The following is a 23,556-nucleotide window of genomic DNA, read 5'->3' as shown; positions in this document are numbered from 1 at the left end:
TTCATAACAGTCAGTTAAGATATTCAACATGTGAATACACACACTGTGGAATATAATAAGCTAATATTCAGTAACAAAATTAAATGGTAGTAAAAAGCCTCAAAATTCAGTAAGTTTAGGCATGTAGATTTTAAATTAACTTTATTGTCTAAAATGGCTATATAATTCCAAATATATGACACTCTAGATTTAAAAAAAAAAAAAAAAGGTGGCTGGCAGAGCCTGTTAGGGGGAGGTTCAGAGAAAGTACTGAGGATTTAAAGAGTTGGAAAACTAGTCTCCATATTGTAAGGGTAGCTACTAGGATATCTGTCAGAACCTAAAGAATGAAAACACAGAGTAAAGTCTAAACTCTAGACTGTAATTTAATGTTTCCTTACCATCTCTTCAATTGAGACAAATCTTCAAAACTAAAGAAGTATGTGAATAACTAAAGAACTGGGGAGGGGAAAGGGGGACATGGGGACGCTAAAGTGCTCTAAACAGCAATGTAATAATTAAAACACACAAACTAAAGCTTTTCTTTCTTTACTTTTCTTAAGACAGGATCTCAAAAAAAAAGCTGAGACTGGCCTCAAACTCAAGTAACTAAAGATGACCTTAAAGTTCTGATCTTTCTGTCTCCACCTCTTAAGTTGAAATTCCAGCTGTGCTGCACTGTTGCCTGTTTACTGCTGCCCAGAGGATCAGATCCGGGGCTCTGGGCCTGCTAACATAGCAGGCTACAAAGAGAAGTACGTCCCCAGGCCTGAAGCTAAGATTCAGTGCTAAAATATATAACAATTTAAAAGTCAAAATATATATATTTTTTGTCAAAATATATTTTAAAAGAACTATTAATGTCCACTTTCTCCACCAATTGTCTGCCCTTCTCTCTGCCTCTGCCATGAGCCAGTTCTCAAGGAATACCCAAGCTCTTCCCTCCATCTTGCTCAGGCTGTCTAACAGACACATGGTGAGCTGCGTCAGCTACTTCAGTACATCCACACCAGAGTGAAACAGAAACTTCCATCCCAAGAATATGCATGCTACCCAAAATATTTGCAACACTATCTCAACATATAATTATTGGTAAGAAATTGGTGAGATGGTACCTTCTGCACAGTTTTTGAAATTTACAAATAAATAGATGTGCAGATAATTCCAATAAATACACTAGTTTTTGAAAGAAATGCTGCATTTCACTTTAGATTTTACAAAATTCATAACTAAAAACTTCATGAGAGACTGAGAACATAGTATAGCGGTAGAATGTGTACCCACCACACCCAATATGCTGAGCTTGAACCCAGCACTGAAAAAAATACTAAGTATAAATAAATAAAAACCATTTTTCCAATAAAGTAAATCAATTAACACAAATTGACTGGCCCTTAATACACGTATATCAACAGACAAATGCAAATCAATTTAGAAAAAATAATTTAACCCTAAAAAGAATGTGTTTTGATTTAAATGTATATCTATGCAAGTAAAGTATATTTACAGGCTTGAATGTCAAGAAAGTAGCAATGAAATTGGATTCAGAGAGGTAATGTATAAACTGAAAATCAATTATAAACTTCTTGCTACCAAAACATTTGTCATGGTATAGTTTTCATAGCAAGTTATACAACACAAAGATCATCTGTATATTACTTGTCTTGATAAATGTGTAGTAGTACTATTGATACTTACAATGATTTTTTTCCTTTCCTAGTAGCTCTAAATTCAGCTCATGTATATGAAATAGAATATTCATGAAAAATTTAAATCACATTGAGGCAGGGTGTGTGCATATGTATGTGGTGTATATATGTATCTGTGAATATATGTATAGGTATATGAATATGTGTGTATCAGTATGTGTATATGTACATGAGTATACATATCTAGTACATGCAGGTGCCTATATGAGTGTATGCTTGTGTACCTATGCATCCATGTGTGTGTACAAGTCAGTATGGTTTGTGTGTTGTATATGAGTGGGCATGTGTGTATATCCATGTACATGTGCATAGTGTGTGTGTTTTATGCATGTATATGCATGTGTGAACACATGCTTCTGGAAAAGAGTTTGCATATGTGTATGTATATGAGAATATATGTGTATTATATATGAATATGTGTTGTGTACATGTGCACATGTATATGTAAATGCATGCATGTGTGTACACATGTGTGTGCATGTGTGTTAACATGAGTGTGTGTGAACTCATGTGTAAATGCATATATATGTACATGTGAATACACATGTGTAGCATGTGTTGTACATGTATACACATGTATTAGTACAGTTAGAGCTTGGTCAGAAAGAAGAGCAGAGAAAGAAAAGTGGGCAGAAAATATAGGTGAACTATTAAAGAAAAGGTGAAGATAAAAGGTACCATAGTGAACTTGAAGGAAGCCTTGAGCAGTCCAGTGGCAGCAAGAAAATTTTCCCCTATTCTCACCCAAATGAAGGCATTCAGAGTCTCACAGAAAAGACTTACCCCATGTTATACAATGTTATGGTTGCCATGAAGCTTATTTAAAAGGTTATCATTAAAAAAAAACTTTGGAAAGTTCTCTGGAATTATTATTTTTAGATGTAAGCAAAGAATAGCATACATCAACCCACACTAGGATATAAAAGAGCAGAATCCAGTCCTGTCTCTATTATAACTGACACTTCATAAATAATTCAACCCATAAACATACCCTTCTGTTTAGAAACTGGGGCCACAAAGAACTCCAAAATCCACCAAATGCAATTATCTAATTCTTTCCAGCATCCTAACATCCCATCTCTAGTCTACACACAGTCCTTGTTACACACACACAGCTTGTTAGAAGAAAGTTTAAGACACTATAGCATCGCACTGAGGCACGGCTGTTGTTGGCCACTTTCAGCCAAGTTTTAGTGAAGAATAAATGGTAGAACAGAAAGATCAGAAAACCACAGCCTGTGACAGTAAATGTAACTAAAGCTAGGGACACCACAGGTATGAGTAAGCATGTGCATACACTCATGTCCACATGTTCTACTCCCGGTCTGCCCGCAAGTGCTCACTGAGTCCACATGCTCGACTTTCCATCTTCAGGATTCCTGTTGCCTCTTCTCCCGCATCGATACTCCACCTTCTTAATAAATTTCTCCACATTCACACTTTCATACTAGGCAAGGTAATATAATTATAAAATAATGTAATCAATCATTTTATGTATATATCTTCTGTTTCATAGAAATCATATATATATATATATATATTTCCACAAAATTCAAAATTTTAATTTTAATGTATAATTTCATTATAGCCCATGCTGTCTATATAAAATATTCAACTAAAAATTCAAAGGTTAGTACATTGAGAGTATTTAAATTCTTTTGAATTATTCATCAACCCTAATCAGAGATACATTTCTACATAATACCAAAATGAGAGCACATATGCATGTGTTATACACAGCTTTACTTACAACCTGACATTCAATTCACAGTGCAAGTAAATAAAATGTACTCTGTGCAAGTAAATAAACCTGTGTCTGGGCAGAATGGCACGTGCCTGTTATCTTGAGACAAGATTGCAAGTGCAAGATCAGACTAGGCTACACAGTGAGCTCAAAGCTAGCTTGGACTATTTAGTGAGATCCTGTATCAAAAAAACCTCTTTAAAATATTGCATTTTATGCAATTCAAAACAATTCTGAGATTCCACTTTACACCTATCAGAATGGCTAAGATCAAAAATTCAAGTGATAGCTCATTGGAGCAAAGGGAACACTCTGCCACTGCTGGTGGGAGTGCAAATTTATACAACCATTTTGGAACTCATTTTGTAAATTTCTCAGAAAACCGTTCCGAAAGAGTTCTACCTCAAGATCTAGCTATACCACTCCTGGGCATACACCCAAAAGATGCTCACCATCCCATCCCACAAAGACACTTGCTCAACTATCTTCATAGCAGCTTTATTCCTAATAACCAAAAACTGGAAACAACCTAGATGTCCCTCTACTGAAGAATGGATAAAGAAAATATGTTACATCTACATAGTGGAATACTATTCTGCAGTTTAAATAAAATAAAGACAACATTAATTTTGCTGACAAATGAATGGATCTTCAGAATATCATCCTGAATGAGGTAGCTCAGTACCAAAAGTACCTGCATGGTATGTATTCATATATAAGTAAATATTAGCCATAAAATACAGGATACCCTTCCTATACTCCACAAACACAAGAAGGCTGGACAAGAAGGAGGGCACAAACCAGGATGCTGGAGCCTCACTCAGAAGAAGGAAGGGAATGGTTATGGAAGGCAGATGGAGGGAGGGAACTGGGTGGAAGAGGAGATTAGGAAAGGAGTGGGTGGGGATAGATAGGGGAGATGGCCGCATGGCCATGGGAATGAATGGAAATCTACAACTTCCAGGGGTGGAGGGAAGATAGGAGACATCTCCAGGAAGACATAGAGACCTGAGATCAGGGAGGTGCCCAAAAATCAATGGAGATGCTCTTAGCTGTGACTCACAGCATTGGGAATACGGGGCCTGGGAAAGCTGCCCCTAGGGCTAGGCAAGAACCCTGATGCAGCGATGGGGACACCAAACTTATCTTGTCTACAAGAAATACAGGCACAGGGGATGGAGCAGAGATGGAGGAAATGTTACAGCTAGCTTTCTTAAGACTGGCCAATATCCCAATTTTCTTTAAAAAAAAAAAAGGAATTAATGTCCCAGATATCAGAAAGCAATTTTAAGAGAACAATACCCAATTCCAAAGAGGTGGGGTGGGTGTTTTTTGGTGATTCAAGTGGGTAAGTGGCTAATGATCTTGGTCAAGAAGGAACAAAGTCAAAGAAGTTAGATTCAAGTATTTATTTTTCTCTTTCTTTTTTTCTATCTTTCTTTCTTTCCTGTCTAATGTTAGGAGAAATGTTGGGGGTGAAATGTGATGAAAAGAAAATGGGGGATATAGGAATATGAGATAAAAAAGTAGATTATTGAATATACTTTAGGACCAAAGAACATCAACAAGCCAAATATTTTACATTTGTATGGACTTTATATATGGATGCAAACTTAAGGTTACATTTTGCTACAACAGTGTGTGTGTGTATTTGTGTGTGTGTGTGTGTGTGTGTGTGTGTGTTGTATGTGTTTCAACTCTTGTTTAAGATACTGTCCCTCTATAATTCTTAAAAATGCAATGTTAAGTTCTAGTTCTTTTGAAAGCTGCTATTACAAACGGTTTAGGATAAATAACAAATGCAAGTTAATTACTCAATCAAACTTATGGTCATGTTAGAGTGTAGTTTAGTTAATTACAGGAATAAGCTTCACTTAGCTTCCTACAGATGTTTTCCAAGTTAAGCAGATAGTAGAGAGCTAGAAAGAAGCAGTTCAGATATACTGTAGAAAGAAAGAGAGCCTTCAAAAATCCCAGAGATCTATATAATATGACATTTAAAAATGTTTTATTTCTATAAGACTCTTCCTGACAGTGAGAGATGTCTGCTCTGGGCAGCACCCATTCTACCAAAGAGAAGATGGCGTGCACTGAAGAACCTCCATCTGAGTCACTTCCATGTGGCAAGCTAGTGACTTGCCAAGGAACTGCCCTTTCTTCAACTCTTGACAGTGTTCTGCCCAAACTGGGCAAATGGGATGCAGGGAAGTCGGCTGACAAGTTAGGCGAGCCCTTCATAATTCCTGCTTCGCAAAAACAGTCTATCAAATATTCTGGGCCAGGAGGCTGGAGACGGTGCCCCAAGCCCTTGGGGTGACTGCCCAGGCAGTCAGAAACCTCAGAGAACCCTTGGGTGAAGGCCCAGCAGCCAGAAACCTCTGTCATTTGTTTAGCTTTGGAAGCCTCTTGTTCTGCACAGCCTTCATACGCAGGTAATATTTATTCCTTCTCAGTTCTCAACTGGGGTTGAAGATTAGATAGTTATAATCTCACAGTTAAGCTTAAGATGTTTAGGATTTAAGAAAATGTTTTAAATTATAAAAAGATAATACAAGTTATCGTTTTTAAGTTGGTAATACAAGTTATGATAGAAAGTGATTTAGGTACAGCTAATTGGAGAACAATCCCAAGCTTATGGCCTAGGCATTTATTCATACATAAACAGCCTCCAAGTCATTATTGAGAATTGGGGCATTGGTGGGAAAGGCCGCAGTTACAGCCTCCAAGTCTAACTACCTGAGTTCCATCCCTGGGACCTACACAGCTCTCTTCTTGGAGAGAAGCTACTTCTCCAAGTGTCTTTTAAACTGTGCATATCCTACACTCATACACGTAAGTTTAACAAAAACTAAGAAGATAATTTACATATGACCCCTCAGAGTTATACTGCTATCCAAAGTTAATACAAGAAAATTGTTATAAAAGCAGAAAGCCTGGCCTTCCCCATTCTCTGCTACTGTCTCAAGGTATGACCACTAACACAAATGTTCCTATGATAATGTGACACCAGCCATTTCCTTTCCAGAGGCAATAGCATTCATAGACTTGAGTTTAAAATCCTCCAACTGTAAGCCAAATAAACCTTTCTTGCTATGAAGTTAGCGGTCTTCCGTACTTGCTGGGGCTGTATTGTAGCACTGAACATGTTTCCTATAGCCTCTGCCATTTGAATACTTGGTTTTGAATACATGGAGCTCCTTGGGGAGGCGTGGGTTCTGTGTCTTTGATATAGAGGGAAGTCATTGAAGGTGAGCATTGAGAGATTAAAGAGTCATGCCACTGCTAGCCAAACCCCTCTCTCTTCTTCATGCTAGAGGTTTTAAGATGAGAGAGATGGCAGCTCATGCTCCAGCCACCATGCCCGACTGCTGCTAGGACTGCTTGCTGGCATGCTTCCCTGCTATATGGTGATGGACTCTTGTCTTCTCATATCTTATCTCATCTGCTTTCATAAACTCAAATGCACCCTTCCTTTGATTTTATTGTTTTATTTTATCACAGCAATAGAAAGCTTCGCTACATGATGGTGCTACAACCATAAAATAGACCCCGAATAAACCCTTCCTTCTACAAGCTACTTTGGCTCTGGTGTTTTATCAAAGTAATAGAAAAATAACAAATACAAGAACAAAACTAATGAATATATCCTGCTAGCATCACGCTTTCTTAAAGTCCATGCTCTTTTGTAATAGATAACTAGAAATCTAAAAAACATTTGGAAAATAAGGTAGCCATTAATTTTATTAAGTTCTTTTGGTTTTTTTACTTCTGTAATAAGCACTAAAACTGATAGGAATCCCTCAATTCTACTATTTTATGAATAGAATTTACAATTCTACTATGCTTACTTCCATAAAGCATACATTCATCTGTCAAGAGGACTTTTTAGGGGTCTGAAATGCTTTCTCAAGTTTTCTTATGGAGTTAACTAAATTTTTACCATAATGCCTTAATGTGCTTAGGAAATTACTCAAATAAATCATATATCATTCAGTATAGGAACACAAACATAAACTCTTCCATGGTATCTGCCAACAGTGAGACTAAGTCACTACCAAAGGAAAAATGAGATCGATAAAAATTGAATTTCATCAGCTAGCTGGTTACCAAACATCCCTGTAGCGAGATCAACAATTGAGTGTCTTCTTTCATATCATGGACTTTATTATTTAAGAGGTCAAAGTTGCTTACAATTGTGAACAGTGGCATCTGTCAGATAAAATTCCAGCCATGCTTCAAGTCAGGGTCAGACTGCAATGATCACAGGTGTACTCCTCAAATAAAGAAATCTGTTAGCTTCTTCTTGGCCTTTTGGCTAAGATCAAGTGTAGAAATCTGTTAGCTGGGCAGTGGTGGTGCACACCTTTAATCCCAGTACTTGGGAGGCAGAGGCAGGCGGATTTCTGAATTTGAGGCCAGCATGGTCTACGGAGTAAGTTTCAGGACAGCCAGGGCTACACAGAGAAACCCTGTCTCAAAAAACCAGGAAAAAAAAAAAAGAAAGAAAGAAAAAAAGGAACTAATATTCCCTGGCCTGCCTCTCCAGCTGAAAGACCAGAGGCAGGAGGGATGTCCTACCCGACATTTGTGTCCCTGGTTCTAGCATTCTCAAGGCTTCATAGGTGGTATTTTTCCACTAATGTCTCCACTAAGTGGTTCCATTTGGAACCTAAAAATGTTACCATCTGCAAAAGAAACACATTTCATAAAGAACCTTCTTTGCACCTAAAAGGATTTTTTATAAACAATAAAAAAATAAAAGATTTCAAACAGTTGAAAACTTTTTTTTTTTGCAAAAACGAAAACACATTGGAGAACTGGTACTGAATCAACAGAGAATCAGAACAGCAGAGCAGCTGTAACCAGTAGAAAACAACCACGATAGAAAAAAAAAACAAACATGCAAACAAAATGTCTTCTTCAATATCCAAGCAGGGAGCATCTTTACAGACTGAGTTTCAGTTCAATCTTCTCTTCATGAAAAAGGAAACAAAGTTGTCTACAATGAGGCAATCAATAAGTTGTTGGTTTTTTACCTGCCAAATCATATATTTTCTAAGAAGGCTAAATTAAAATCATAGGTTATATATTGAATATTAACTAGGACATAAACATTTATTCAAGTAAATTTATGTTTTAGTATATACTGTGTAAAGATCATAGCTAGACAACAAAATAAGATATCTCTTCAGGTTTGGAAACTGAGTCCATTGTGTCATCCCATCTCTGTCCAAGTGCCCTTTCATTAAATGTACCACCATGTTGGTTATTTGTCCTATTGCTATGATCAAATCTTCTGCCAGAAGCAACTGCTTGTTGCTTTTGTTTTGGCTCATAGTTCAAGGCTCTACCTAGACCATCATGGTAGGAAAGTCAGCCCTATGAGCCTGAGATAAGTGTCCACCGTCCACACTGTGCCCGCTGTCTAAAAACAAAGAAATGACTTTGTTCAATGTCCTTCCATGAATTACAGGACCAAGCCCAGGCATAAGTATGACTTACTATTAGAACGAATTTTCCCACCTTTATTAACAGTCAACATAATCTTTCAGAAGTTAACCTAATCTAAATAACTCTGAAGTCTGCCTTCAGCATTATTCAGGTCCTTTCAAGCTAACAATCATCACTAAGGATCACAAGCACATTGTACCCAGAACACACTCAGAATGAACATCCCAAAGTCACTCTTGATTTTTGTCTTTCAACAGAGCAGCAGCAGGAAGCCCTCTCAGTGTTTGTTAAGTCCAATGTTTGTCACATCTCACCGACTCCATCACCAAGATCCAAATCCTAAGCAGGAGGAAATCAGTACTGGACCACAAGAGCCAGGATATGGCTGCCTCCCCTCAGATAGTGCTGCTCGTACCTCACCACAGCCTGTGTCTCAGATGCAGTCACTCCCTGAGGCATGCATCAGACGTCACTCTTCTGCTGCTTAAATTTCCTTATGACTCCTTCCTCCAGCAGAAGAACCCTTGCAATCTGATTTGTCATTACATCTTCAACCCTCTACAGAAACAGCCAGGGAAAATTGAGGTGGGACTGGCTACAAGTCTAAAATTTTAACAGAGCTGATGAAAAGGGATAGTGTGTCTTCCAAAACACATTTCAGAGACATTAAAATCAACTAACTCTGCTTGCTTACACAGAGAAAGAATGTTTGTGCCTTGCATTTAACAGTCCTGGCACCCTCTCTCACCCATAAAGCTAATCAAAGTGCCTCATAAAACCACCAAGCCACCTCATTCACACAGGACATTCCTTAGGAATGATTTTCTCCATTATTGTTCCAGGCAAGTAAAAGCACTTGTCTCATTTTTTGGTTTTTATTTGGTTTGTTGGTTGGTTGGTTGGTTTTGTTTTACATAATTTTAAAACTTGCGCAATTAATCTTTAAACCTGGTTGCAGATCTCATCCTTTGAACAAAATAACTTTAAAATCCACATAGCACTATGGAGGTGCGTAAGAATGTCCTCCTCCTGAATGCCCAAGCCTCAGTCTACATTATGTACCGTCCCTTATCTTAATAAACCCCTGATGCTTCCCTGTGTCTTGAAATTCTTCTCTGACCCATAGCCAAGGATCTGCTGTATCTAGCGGAGGACCTGAAGTGTAAGGGACACAACACCAAACCTCTCTCCCTTCTCTGGCTGCCATTCATCCAGTTAGAGCCTGGAACTGAGTCAGAAACACATCCAGAATCCACATTGTAGACCTAATTTTTGCCACAAGTGGTTCTAATATCAGGATGTAAGAGACACTATAATGTCCCTACTCTTGGCTGGGGCCTCAGTCACATACTCTGTGTAAATTTTCTGGAGACACATAAACTTCAGAGTTATTACCCACTCATTAATAATGTAGAGATGTTCCTCTTCACATGGCTCCTGTGTGCTCTTGATGGAGTAGAATCAATGGCAGAGAGAAGTAGGGACCACCCCAGAGTGAAGAGATGTGCTGACTAGAGGCTGAGAAGGAAGTTCCAAAAGAAGTCTACAATGACGGCTATCAATAGCTTTTTGAAATGCCGTCAGTTCCAGCATGGAGCACTCAAACAATGCCATATCTATAGGAAATCTACAATCTTCACAAAAGCATCCATAAACCTCAAATATTTAAAGAGAAATATTTTGAAAATATTTACATATAACAGTAATAGTAATAATATTTACTCTTTTCTGCAGACTAAACTGAGTACAATTACAGCAGATTAAAATACTGTATCTTACCATATGTGGGTATCTAGTGGGCAGTAATGATTAATGATTCTGGCAATCCCAATAGCCTTGGGCTTATGAGAAAAAAAAAGTTTTCTTCACTGCTCGCCAGTCAATGAGTTCAGGAAAGTAACAGAATGTTAAATTTTAAGTGTCCTTACTGAAAGACTGCTTTTGTTAAAACACAGTGACTCTTCACTTGGAGCCAGTTAAACACAGTGAAAACCTTCCACTTCTGTCTCCATTTTGTCTGTACCTCTCTTGACCCTGCATGGCCATGGAAATCACCAGGATGTCTGTCTACCTATCCTGTCTCTTTCCCATTTTAGGCTGAAGGCACACTGTCCTAAACCTGCAATCACCTCAAATGCCAAAAACTGACCATCCTAAGATGAAAACAAACATCTATGCTAGGAAGACTGCACGCTGGCACGGGTCATAGGAACGGCTTGGGTTCTCTCAGGGATGACATGATTGACAGTTTAACAATCCATTGTACCACTTTGCAAGACCCAGGCAGAGACAATGGTGGGCAAAGCCACACCTGAGCAAGACACTTACCTATGAGTACTTTATACTACTGCCTCTATTCTTCTACTGCCTCTATTCTTCCTCTGTCTAAACCTAAAGTTCCTATCAGTAAATGAACTCCTGCCATCCTTTGTTCTCCTCTGCCTTTACCATTACTCATCTCCATAACTGGTATCTTGGAATGAGAGGCCTGGCTAGATTGGTGGCACTGCTAGCAAGATGTAGGGTTTGTCCACCTCCTGCTCCTCAGTCTCTAACAGGTAAAGCAGATTGCTTCTCAGTACTTTGTATCCCAAACTTTGTTTTACAACTGGAATCCTCTTAAGAGAAAGGTACTTTTTCAAAATCGAAGTTTATGGTCTATTTGCTTTGTTCCTAATGTTCCTTGGGTTGACACATGCTTTTTCTTTAAGTTTGATGATATGATAACAAAAAATTGATATGAATCTAAGTAAAAGAGATTTTTTTCCTATTGATAATACTAGAATTTGGATATCAAGTTTTTACTTGATTCTTAGAGAATCTGAGCATTAGTTCTTAACTGTTCCTTCTCAAGAGAGAACACCCAAAGTTACTTATCTGGACACGCCATCTGCTCTGTGCATATGGAATCACCATGGACACTCAACTGTATTGTGAGTTGTTCAAAGGCAGAAGGGCAAACATGAGCATAGAGAGTGTGGAACAGAGAGAAGAGACAGACACACTAAGACCTCTGTCATCTCAGCACAGATGCAAAGCTTGAGAGGAAATGGTGCTACTAGAAAAGTTAGAACCAAATATCATGTTTCAAGAACACTTTGACACAACAGAATAAGTATGACACAAAACTCCTGCAGGCAGGACCAGGTGTTTGGGTTTTTTTGTTTTGTTTTATTTTCTGTTTGCTTTTGGTTTTGTTTTAGGAAAGGATAGGGAAACCCACAGCCAGCAAAGAATATCTATATGAAGGGTTCACACAGAAGCTACTACAGTGCCCTCTTCAGAACATCTGCAAATGGTCACGGGCAAGTGGCCAGTGAATGCACAAACTGTCAAGGTACGTGCTAGAGAGAGGTAACTGAACTGTGATGTGAACTATCTAAGAAAGCATCACAGGACTGAATGATGGAGCTTTAAAAACAAAGCATTACTGAGAGCTTTAGCAATAGTACATGGACATATTTTAGTCTTAGAGATGAGTCTAAGAAAATAAAATGGAAGGAAATGTAGTTCTAACTCCAAACCAACTGGCAAAGGGATTCCTAATTAAGTGGAGAGACTACACTACAGATAAGTGGGCACATACCACCAAAGTGTTCATGGGAAACATCTGTGGTCATGCACTGGCTTTAATCTCAGGTCACACGGCTGGCCTAAAGCCTAAGAAATGCAACATTCTCCTGGAGATATTCTTTACTTTCAAATAATGTGGGAAATCCCGCTATTTAAAGGTCATGGTCTTCCATGTCCTGGCAGCTCCCTGAGCTGGGAGCAAAACAGAGGATTCCCTTTCCCAGCAGGGCTTCCTCCTTTCTACCTGATCTGAGCCCAACCCCCACACTCACACTCTACACAAAATCCTTAGGAAACTACAGGTTCAACTTTTGAATGCCTCCATGCAAATGAGGAATCCTTTGTATCTTAAGCCACATCCAATGAGATTTCGACCTAAGAAGAACCCCTTCCCACTTTCCAAGGTTTATATAGTCCTTTTTCACCCTGAATAGAGAACACAAGCTATTTTGTTGACTACCATCTGAGAGAGCTGTTTCAATGACTGCCTTGTGAAAGAGCTGTAACAAGGAAATCCTGGGATGGCAGCTAAGCCACTAGTTCCTGACTTGATACATCCTTCCTCACCTGGTGTACAGGAAGAGTGCCCAGCAATGACAGAATTCCCAATAGCTCACAAGATCCCATTGTGACCTGTCCATGCTGCCAGAAGCTGATATGTATCAGTAATCACAATGGCTAATGCCTCCCAATGGTTTAACATAAAATGGCCATCAGGAGCTCCTGTCTTGACCATGAGAATCATTGTCACCATAAACACAATACAAATATGAACTGAGAAAGAACTATGCCTCATGCTATCTTATTACAACATTGGCACCTGGCCCATATGGAATAGCTACAATATAAGTAGGATGAGTCAGAGGAACAGCATGGTTGTAAATAATGGATAGGGCATATCTGACATATTTTTCAATAACTGGTTGATTTGACCTCCAGACCAAGGTATTCTTGTCTCCTTTGAAAATAAATAAGAGTTCCAGGAAAGACCCAATTGGAGGGCTAGTTATTCTCCTTTCTTTCTGCTCTTTCTGAATCCTGGTGTTACCAACACTAAATGAGTAAAAGCGTCTACCACGTGTAACTACATGCTATGAAGCAGCTATGTACCACAATAATGGAGAAGATTAGACCAGGGAGATTAGGAAATCTATGTACTTCAAAAGGTGTTCTCTGTTTGTATTTTTGTTTGATTGCTTGTTTTGTTTTGTTTTTTAATATCGCCTCAGAACACCAACCACTAACAAACTTTCTTCCCTCTGCCTACAGCACAACTGGACAAAGTGAAGGACTTTGGGCACCATTGGAGGACTTTCGGCAGCAGGATGAGGAAGGGGCTTAAAGGGGGGAGTATAGGGGGTTAGGTGAGTGTGGCTAGGCGGCGTGGGGGAAGGTGTCCAGGCGGGCCCTTGCCTGGACACCTCTGCCCCTGAGGGACCACACACACACAGACATGGTATAGAATAGAGTTTATTCAGAATAGGGGATGGGAGTTAGAGGTAGAGAGAGAGAGAGAGGGAGAGAGAGAGAGAGAGAGAGAGAGAGAGAGAGAGAGAGAGAGAGGAGGCCGGTCATGACCACGTGGAGGGGGTGAAGAGCCCCAGGGGCAGAGAGGTGAGAGAGTATGGGAGAACGGAGAGCAAAGAGAGAGAGGAGGGGCAAGTAGCCCCTCTTATAGTGGGCCAGATCTCTGGGGCGGGGCATACCTGGCTATTGCCAGGTAGGTGTGGGGTGGAGCTTAGACAAAACCCCAACACAAAGCAGAAACTAGCTGACAATAAATGAACATCAGATAAAGGAGAGGAAAAGAGGGAAGGGGAAAAGAATACATATGAAGGAAAGAAGGGAAGGTCAGGGGAAGGAGGGAAGAGAAGAAAAGACAAAAGAAGGAAGAGAGAGGAGGGGAGGGAAGGGAAAAGGTGGAATTTGAACAGAAGTACCATCTATACCTACATAATGACAATCTCAGAAAGCATGTGTTATTAATCCTAGTGCCAAGTGTGGGATACCTCCACGTGAGTTGTTGGAGAGAAAGTCCCATGGGACTCCAAAAGAGCCTGCTAATAAAGACACATCCATCGTGGTTACAAACCACAGCAAACAAGGCTGGAATCACAAGGGCAGCTTCCTTGTACCTGGTTATGCTTCACAGTGGCATCAGTTGCTATGCCAGCAGTCAGGGAAAAAAGCAGCAATGGTCTTGTCTTTCTCAGCTCTGAACATAGACAGTATGCTGTAATGCCAACTTTCCTAGCAAATCGGGCCTATTGATATAATAGTGGCCTAACTGTTATGGGGATAACCAACTAACTTCTGATTGGATCAGTGGCCTGCTCCACAGAAAATAATTCAAGACTCGTACTGTGGAGTTGATCAAAGACTCAGATTTGGGGAGATTACATGTACTAGAGATGAAACTACTTCTTTTGCTTATAAATGGACTTGTCAAGATGCCTCCTAAATACTTAGGTTTATGCCCTACACTAGCAAAGATCCCAGCCTCAATCAAACACACTTGTATTTGCAGTGAACAGCAGTGAATGCAAGAAAAGACTACAGAATGTTCACCCTTAAATGGGATAGGTAAATAAGTTCCCAAGGCACACCAGGAAAAGGGGTGGAAAGAATACAGCCAATGGGAAATGGGCAATGAAATTCTGCCTTAGGGGTATGTCAAGGCTGTGGCAGCTAATCCTTCCAGTAATTGGCTGTAGTCAATGTTATTTAACAATAGTTTTAAATCGAGGAACAAGGTTTGCACAGCATGCTTGTTAACATGAGAAGACACTCCTAGGCCAGTATCTTGAAGTATAGAATTTAGCATTACAATACATTGCAACAGACCAAACTTTAACAAAGGTACATTGGGAACTTGGAGGGAGAAGGGAGAAGGTCTTCAGAAGGGGGATAAATAAAAGTTGAGGGACAAAAACTGTCAACATATAAATTAATAATAATAAAGAGAGAAGGGAGGGAAAAGAAGGGAAAGAAAGGACATAGAGAGGACTAAATACAGCAAATATCCTGAGAGAAAGGCTAAGCTTGAAACAGGCAGTTGTATCCTTTAGACCTTACAAATGGTAATGCATTCAAAGCATTAATATTAAGTTCAAAGTAATATAAAGATAATACACCAATCATCATGTGACTCTAACATTGCCAATAATAAAAATACATAAACTTCTGTGAGTAGCAGAGTAAGAATAGTGGGGATGCTACTGTGTAACACTAAACTAGTGAAGACATTGAAGGGCCATAGGAACCAATGATCTGCTACCAAAACACCATATGTAATGCAGAAACATGGCATACACTTGGTGAGAAGGCTAGGCTGACTCTATGACAGGCTTCAAATGGGTAGTTCAGGCCTGGGCAAGTCCAGGCAAGTCCCAGCTTTAGAAGCTGCCCACGATCTGGCCTGAGGCAAGGACAATGGGTCAGCAGCAGTTACCAGACTTCCTCAGCTACTTCCTCAGCAACAGTTTCCAGCTTCCATGCCCCAGTAATAGAATGTCCCTAGAGATGGAGTAAGATAAAGGTCGCCTACCCCAGATTCCCCTAATATGCTTTAAATCAGGCCTTCAAGCTCACTTGGTTGTCTCTCTGTCTTGGTGATGGAAAGCCCCAGGATGCTGGGCTTCTACTGAATCAACCCTCTGCACTTACATACTACTTGAGTCCAGGGTATCATTCTTTGGCAATCATGGACACTTACTCCAGTTTCTCAAACATTCCTTTTCTGAATAAAATTAGTCCCTATCTGCTTGAAAATATCTGAGCTGTATAAAGCATTGGTTTCATAACTAAAATTTCCAGATTAAAAAAATATCAAAAACCATTAGGAACTTGTTAAAATATTGTGGGGTTTTTTTGGGGGGAGTTGGAGTTCATTTGTCACATTTAATTTCTGAAAACCTTATGGTAAAAGAATGAACTGCTGAGAAAATTAAGACCCTAGAGAAACATGTTATAAGCCATAAAAACATTTTAGATTCATAAAAATAAGCAATTGAAACAGCATGCTAAAATAAGACAGTATCAATAACATTTTCCACTTGAATTACAGTGTAGGCTGTTGCTAGGTTTTGCTCCCCGGCCTTGTGTTGCAAAAACCTTTTGGAATCCTTTTTTCATTTAACTGCATACCTCACCAGCAGTGTCAGTAACAGTAGGATGCATATATGTATGTTTTGCTTGCAGATAACATGCTGTGATAAATTTATATGTCAGCCAGCTAAGTTGTCTTACTAAGTGAATGAACCAAACACTAAACATGACATTCTGTACAATAAGTTCACTTTAAGTCAAAGAGATTACTTAAAGAGTAGGACTCTCACTTAACTGGCTCATTGTTTTAAGAGAAGGATCTCAGGTTTCCAAAAGCAGATCTGCCTAAAGACTACAGCATTACCCTTCAACTGAGCTTTGAGCCTATGGGCCTCACCTCTAAGTTAGTCACTTTTCTACTGCTGTGATATCACACCATGACCAAAGCAATTTTGCAGAAGGAAGTGTTTAGCGGGGCTTTAAGTTCCAGAGGGAAAAGGGTCCACTATGGCAGGAAATGTTGGCAGCAGATGGCAGACATAGACACCGGAAGAGCAAGCAGGGTGCAAAGAGAGATAAGTGGAAATGGTATATAGCTTTTAAAACCTCAAAGCCCACACCAAATGACACACTTCCTCCAGCAAGGAACCTACTCAAACAGTTGCACCAACTGGGGACCAAATATTCACACATCTGGTCCTATGGGGGACATTCTCATCAAACCACTATGTCTACACATTTAGATCCCATGACTGCATGATGTAAACCTTGAAATGAATCTCTTTTAATATGTTCTCAGCCAGCCTGAGATGCATGAGATCCTGTCACAAAAGTAAACCAATACAAAACAAAAACTTGTTTTCTGACTTATGACTTTTAAACCATTTATACATGCCTTATCTCTTGCCCAACTAACAGAATTCTTGGTGCTGGTGTCTTCAAATACCCCTTTCAACTGTCCCCAAGACTCTGATTCCCTTGCCCTGATCTTCAGGACCCTCTTCTAACAACTAGAGGCCACAAAAGTAATTAAAACTGGAATGTGAAATCTGTATGATAAATAATACACATTCACATATGCAAATCCCGCAGAAGAGAAACTTCATATGGTAAAGACAGTTTACCACATCTTAATTACTAACATGTACATCCTAAAGATATATACAGCTTACCTTTGAAGGTTGAACAACTAATGCAAATTACTAGTGCAGTTACTTCTATATGACTACAACCACAATAGAGGAAAAAAAGACTAAAATTTAAGCACAATTTCATTTACAAAAATTCAATTTTAAATTCAATTGCAAGTTAGCTTTGAAATCTAAACCTTAAACACAGAAAATATAATTGCTGATGACAATATTTAAATTTCAGAGTTCTCAAAAAATTGTATAGCAGACTATTTCACCAGTCTAATATTTTTAATGCTGAACTGCAAAATGAAGTCGTTCCTGGTCATCAAAGATGGCTCCACAGCAAAATGCCAAGGCTGGTCTGCCACAGGTAAGCAGGACTATTTAACACCCTCTTCTAGACTCAACATCTACCTTCAGTCACATCTACAAACACACACACACACACACACACAATTTAAAAAAAATAAAACTTTAAAAACAATATGATTTTTCAGTACCTAAGATGGAACTGGAGCCACTACTGATTCAACGGCCTTACACACTCAGTATCATGAAAAGAGGAGCGCATGCCTCATGTGCAATGGGCACCCTCACCTCCCACATCAGCCGGTAGTCCATATTTTCATCCAAGTCTTCAGGCATCCGCTTCTCCCCAGCGAACGGTCCAAATTTTTCACCCTGTATAGCAATGATTACATTGAAAAAGAAACAATGTAATAATCACCTACGAAATTAAACCAGTTCGTCTTCTGGAATCTTGTTCATCTACATCTTCAGTTTTAAATATTAATTATTTAATATGCGCTACAATAATAATACAAAATGTTTCCATGTTTTTTAAAGTCCAGTTTAATCTGTTTTAGTCTAAAAGCCTCAACCCACAACACAGAAGTCAACATAAAAGGGTTAAACTGTTCCACTTTCAAATTCTGACAGCTCTGAAGACTGTGCTCTCTGTCTCCATTCTCCTCACAACCTCTGGAAGGAGCTTTCAAATGAAAAGCCTCACTTGAGAGACAAGCCCACCAGCCAGAACTCACCTGGTTTCTATAGAAAGCATAAATTTACCCATATTTACATAGGAAAGCCGTATGCTTACCATTCTCTGAAGAAGACCATTCATAAATAGGATTTAAAATTGCCTGCCAACCTTTCCAGCATCTGATGCTCATTCTCTTATCTATGCAAATCTCAAAATGTATGCTTTGAAGCCCACTACATGAGAATCACTGAGGCTGTCATTCCAAATACTGAATCTTAAACTTCATTAAAATAAGTATCTGGAAATAGAGTGTATGGGACAGAATTCTGACAAGAACCCTGTGGAGACCCAAGGTCCTATAAACCACGAGGAAAAGATCACATGGATAGATATGCACTCCTGATCTGCCCACTGTGAGGTTTAGACTCTGTGTCTATCAACTGTGAGGTGTTGACTTTGGGAAGATCCTGGTATTAAAGTCAGTCTACCATGTCTGGACAGCTCCCCCAAATTCAGCACAACATGGAGCCCTTCCCAGCAGAGCTTCCTCTTCTCTGCCTGACCTTATCTGGGGAGACTGACCTGAGGAATGTCAGATAGCCCTTGGTGAAATTACAGGTTCATCTTCCTTTCCTGTCTGGCAAACACCTGGAGTACCTCTCATGCAAATGAAGCATTCCCAGTATATTCACCCCAAGAAAAATCCCTTCCAACTCTCTAAGGTTATATAGTCTTTGTTTGACCCCAATAAAGACCACAAAATGAAGTCTACTCCCCCACCCCATAGCCCACTCTCACACCCCCACACTCCCAGGCAGACAGCACTGAGACCCTGCTGACTCATCTGTTATTGCACATTCTGCTTCATCCTTTCCTGCTGAGTGTGCAGCCTGGACACCCAGAGAGTGAAAGCAGCAGAACACAGAACCAGAGACTTTGCTGTGCCAGCTGTGAGGGATGGCGTCTAAAGGTGTGCGGACTTATAAGGCCATATTTTATAGTAAGGGACACTTCTGTTTGTTCGTGTATGTGTGTGTGTGTGTGTGTGTGTGTGTGTTTTGAGGTGTGGCCTCGTGTGTGTGTGTGTGTGTGTGTGTGTGTGTGTGTGTGTGTGTGTGTTTTGAGGTGTGGCCTTATGTACCCCAGGCTAGCCTCCTACTCAGAGTATCTGTTAGCTTGGGGAGGTGGGGAGGGAACGGGGAGTGTTGAGGTGTGGTATTATTCCAGACAGGCCTCCGGTTCCAAGTTTATTTGTCTGTGGTCCTGTGTGCCCCCTTGCTGGCCTCCAACCCCACATATAGCTGAAGATGGCACCGAGCTGATGAAATTCTCACCCTCTTGCACTCCTGTGATGGGGTTTTACATATGGGCCTCCAAATCCAGTTTTAGACATAAGAGGGGACTGAGCCCAGGCTTTTATCCATGATACACCCCTAGTACTGGTGTTGTTTTAAAAAGAGCCTGAGGAGACACCATTAGTGGGTCCCATTTACCAGAAATTCTGTGGATTCATACACAGTGAGCCAATAGTCACTCATGCTATGGGGTCCTTCCTTCCAATCTATCTGTAAATATTTTCCAGGAGAATCTTCCCTTTGTGAGGGAGTAGAGATATATAAAAGGATCAAAACATAAGAGGGGATCATTGATTAACCTTGCTACTGGAAAAATAACTCTACTTGATGTTGAAAGGAAATAAAATAATTTAAGAATTATTTAATAAGCACTTAAAACTGCTGGGAATAGTAAAATTTAATATAGTCAAAAAGAACTGCAAATGATAAATTAAGCCCTTAAAATTCTACATTAAGAAGACACAGCCTGGTCTCACAGCCAAGATTGTTCCTTTAGCATTTATTTGTACAGTTCCATTCACTTACTTAACACACACACACATGCACACCACAAGACGCAAGTGATGGTCAGAGGACTACCATTCCTTTACCATGTGGGTCCCAAGGATCAAATTCAGGCCATCGGATTTGTCACCCTTACACACTGAGCTATGTCATCAGCACAAAACTGTTTCTTTAATATTTATCTTTGGATTATATATATATATATATTTCAAATAGAGCATATTCTGAATAACCTAAACAAGACTGAGGAGACTCAGCCTGCTGACTGCAGCTGTGAAAAGGTCCTAATCTGATCCTTAGAAAACATGTTTTTGAGACGTGGAAGTCAACATTCCTTCTGGTCCACTTCATGCTGAAATAAGAAGCTACTCCACCTCACATACCCTTCAGACAGACACACAGCTCCAGAGGTGTACTCCTCAAAAACTAACCATCCCTCTGGCCAAGAATGGTGGTCCATGTCTGTCATCTCTGCCATGGCTCTCAGGAGGCAGAAGAAGGAGGAATGCCCCAGGTTCAAAGCCAGCCTGGTAAACTCACTGAGCCACAAACCAACTAGACTACATAGTGAGATTATATCTTAAGAAGAGTTCAAGCCAGTATTTAATAATAGGCACACCTAAGCTGCATAAGAAATGAGACCTATGGGAGAGAATTAATACCTTCAGAACCATGACAAGGACTCTATGCAGTCCTTAGTGGAAACACCCATCTGGAACAAGTATGAAAACTGAGCCATGGAGTTTGAGAAGCTTGATTAGACTCTGTCAGCTAACAAAGACCTGAGGCATTAGTAGATAGCCTATCAGTGGCTACTTTATCGCGTCTCAGAGAGAACCTTGACAAACAGGAAGACCCAAGGCCAGCCTGTCTGCAAGGTTCTACTGTCCTCAGAGCAGATACTCAATGGTCAGAACTGTTGAGCTGAAGAAAACAAGTGAAGATCAATCTGAAAACAGATGGAAAAAGAAGGTGCTTTTGTAGCACATTTTAGGATTTGTCATTTGTGAATATGTTCAACTTTCAGATCACTCTATCATGTATTTAACCTTTATCAGATTTTGAAAAGGCAATATAAACTCAAGTCCCCAGGAAAACATAAGCCAAGGTTTACTGTTTCTACAAGGCTGAAGGACTGATTAGAACTTCCTGAATGTGGAGAGTGGGAGTGTTGTGGATACAGAGCCTGATTATCATTCACTGTCTTCAGTTTCCTCGAAAACCACGCCTTGCCCACTTCAGTGTCTGACTTAGCATCCTCATGACTACTGGGTGAAACCTGTTAGGATGCATTAACTCTGCAGACCACTAGCTTCCACTAGCCCAGATCATAAATATCATTAGATACCATCTGAGTCTGTAGCAAAGGGTTCTCCACTTTGTTGTAACTGGCTCACCCAGTGTTCCCACACATGAACTTGAAAACCTTCTTGACTTATGCCTTTGTTCTGTTCTATGACCACTAACTCTTCATCAAACTCTTTCAGCAATGGAATGCACTGCTATGTTGGACAATGTGAATCTACTATGTCGGCCTATACTCAGTGTCACAGATCCACACATGCCAAGCAATCAGTTCCTCTCAGCACACACTCTCAGTGGCTCAGGCCCATACACACCAATGAGAATATATTCTCAGTGCCACCGATACACACACGCCAATCAATCCATTCCTCTCCAATCAGAGCCTCTCAGTGCCAGAATCCACACATGCCAATCCACATGCCAGTCTCAACAAAACTCCAAGTGGCACAGGTCCACACATACCAATCAGAACGTAATCTCAGTGCCACAGATAAACACACACCAATCAATAAGTCTCTCTCAGCATCTTGAGTCCATACACACCAATCAGTTTCTCTTCTCAGTACAACAGAAAAGAAATAAAACAAATTATTAGTTACATTATGGGCAAAGGACTGAAACACAGATAAGAACCCAAATAAATACACTAGGATGGGAAAAAAAGAGACACTTCAGGATACAGGCTGCTGAAATTCTATCATTTAGATCTGCAGTGCCCTTCAAGTGTTCTCATGACAAAGAGACTTGGTTGCCAGTATGACCATTAAGAAAACAACAACAACAAACAGACAGACAAAAAAAAAAGTTAAGTAAAAGGTCCTTGCATTATTTTGGGATATAATGCCTATAGACCCCTCCCTTTGACAGCCTGGTCATGTGGCCTGCCATATGTCCTGTGGTTATGGCCCCAGAAGGAAGCCAACTGACAGTGACTGGTCTCTTTAAAACTGTTAGTTCAAACAAACCTTTGCACAAGCACATCAGTGAGCACATTGTGATGATTAGATCAGAGAAGCTAGTTGTGTGAGCTGCAAGGCTATGAAATTGTGAAGTGCCAACTCTGACCTGTCCACCTTATTTATAGTAGAAAAATGGCAGGTATTTACAACAGACCATGGATTTGCTTTTAGCTGGAGACTGCACTCACCTGGCCTGCTCTCACAGGGAACAGTCTCCTCAGGCAGGACTCCCCACTGTTTGCCAACCTTTGTTCACTGCTGCTTCCAATATACAGTGTTTTCTTAAACTTGAGGTTTTTTGTTTGTTTGGTTGGTTAGTTGGTTGGTTGGTTTTTTGGATTTGGTTTTTTGAGACAGGGTTTCTCTATATAGCCCTGGCTGTCCTGGAACTCACTCTGTAGACCAGGCTGGCCTCGAACTCAGAAATCTGCCTGCCTCTGCCTCCCAGAGTGCTGGGATTACAGGCGTGCGCCACCACCACCCAGCTTAAAATTGAGTTTTTAACTCATCTTTTAAACTTCCTGTGCAATCTAACTTAAATAGAAGTCTTTCCATCATTCATGACTATAAATTTGGTTGGAAGTTTACTTAGAAAATGAAAATTAGGGGCACAAAACCCACATAGCCATAATTGCTTTTGCTTTGGGTTGAACTCCATGAAATTGCCAACATTTGACCATTTTTAACCTACAAAATAATCAATTTTCACACAAATCATTATAAATGAGTTATGCAAATGTACATTACTATACTAAACATCTACAGTTAGTAATTAATAATAGGAAGAGGATTCTTATATTTCAAGCAATTGT

At 39.9% G+C, this 23,556-nt stretch overlaps 1 protein-coding gene across 1 annotated transcript in view; it reads right to left on the bottom strand.

The window, feature by feature from the left end:
- The window catches only part of Prdm5 (PR/SET domain 5), a 182,674-nt gene that overhangs the window by 149,440 nt on the left and 9,678 nt on the right, over window positions 1-23,556 (bottom strand). The window contains exon 2 of the mRNA XM_052173854.1: window positions 18,234-18,317. Coding sequence (XP_052029814.1) covers window positions 18,234-18,317 — 84 coding nt within the window. The remainder of the gene's footprint in view (window positions 1-18,233; window positions 18,318-23,556) is intronic.

The sequence above is a fragment of the Apodemus sylvaticus genome, chromosome 2, assembly GCF_947179515.1.
Source record: "Apodemus sylvaticus chromosome 2, mApoSyl1.1, whole genome shotgun sequence".
Taxonomy (NCBI): Eukaryota; Metazoa; Chordata; class Mammalia; order Rodentia; family Muridae; genus Apodemus; species Apodemus sylvaticus.
Note: the sequence above shows the minus strand (reverse complement) of the source record. Positions and strands in the feature narration are given on the sequence as shown.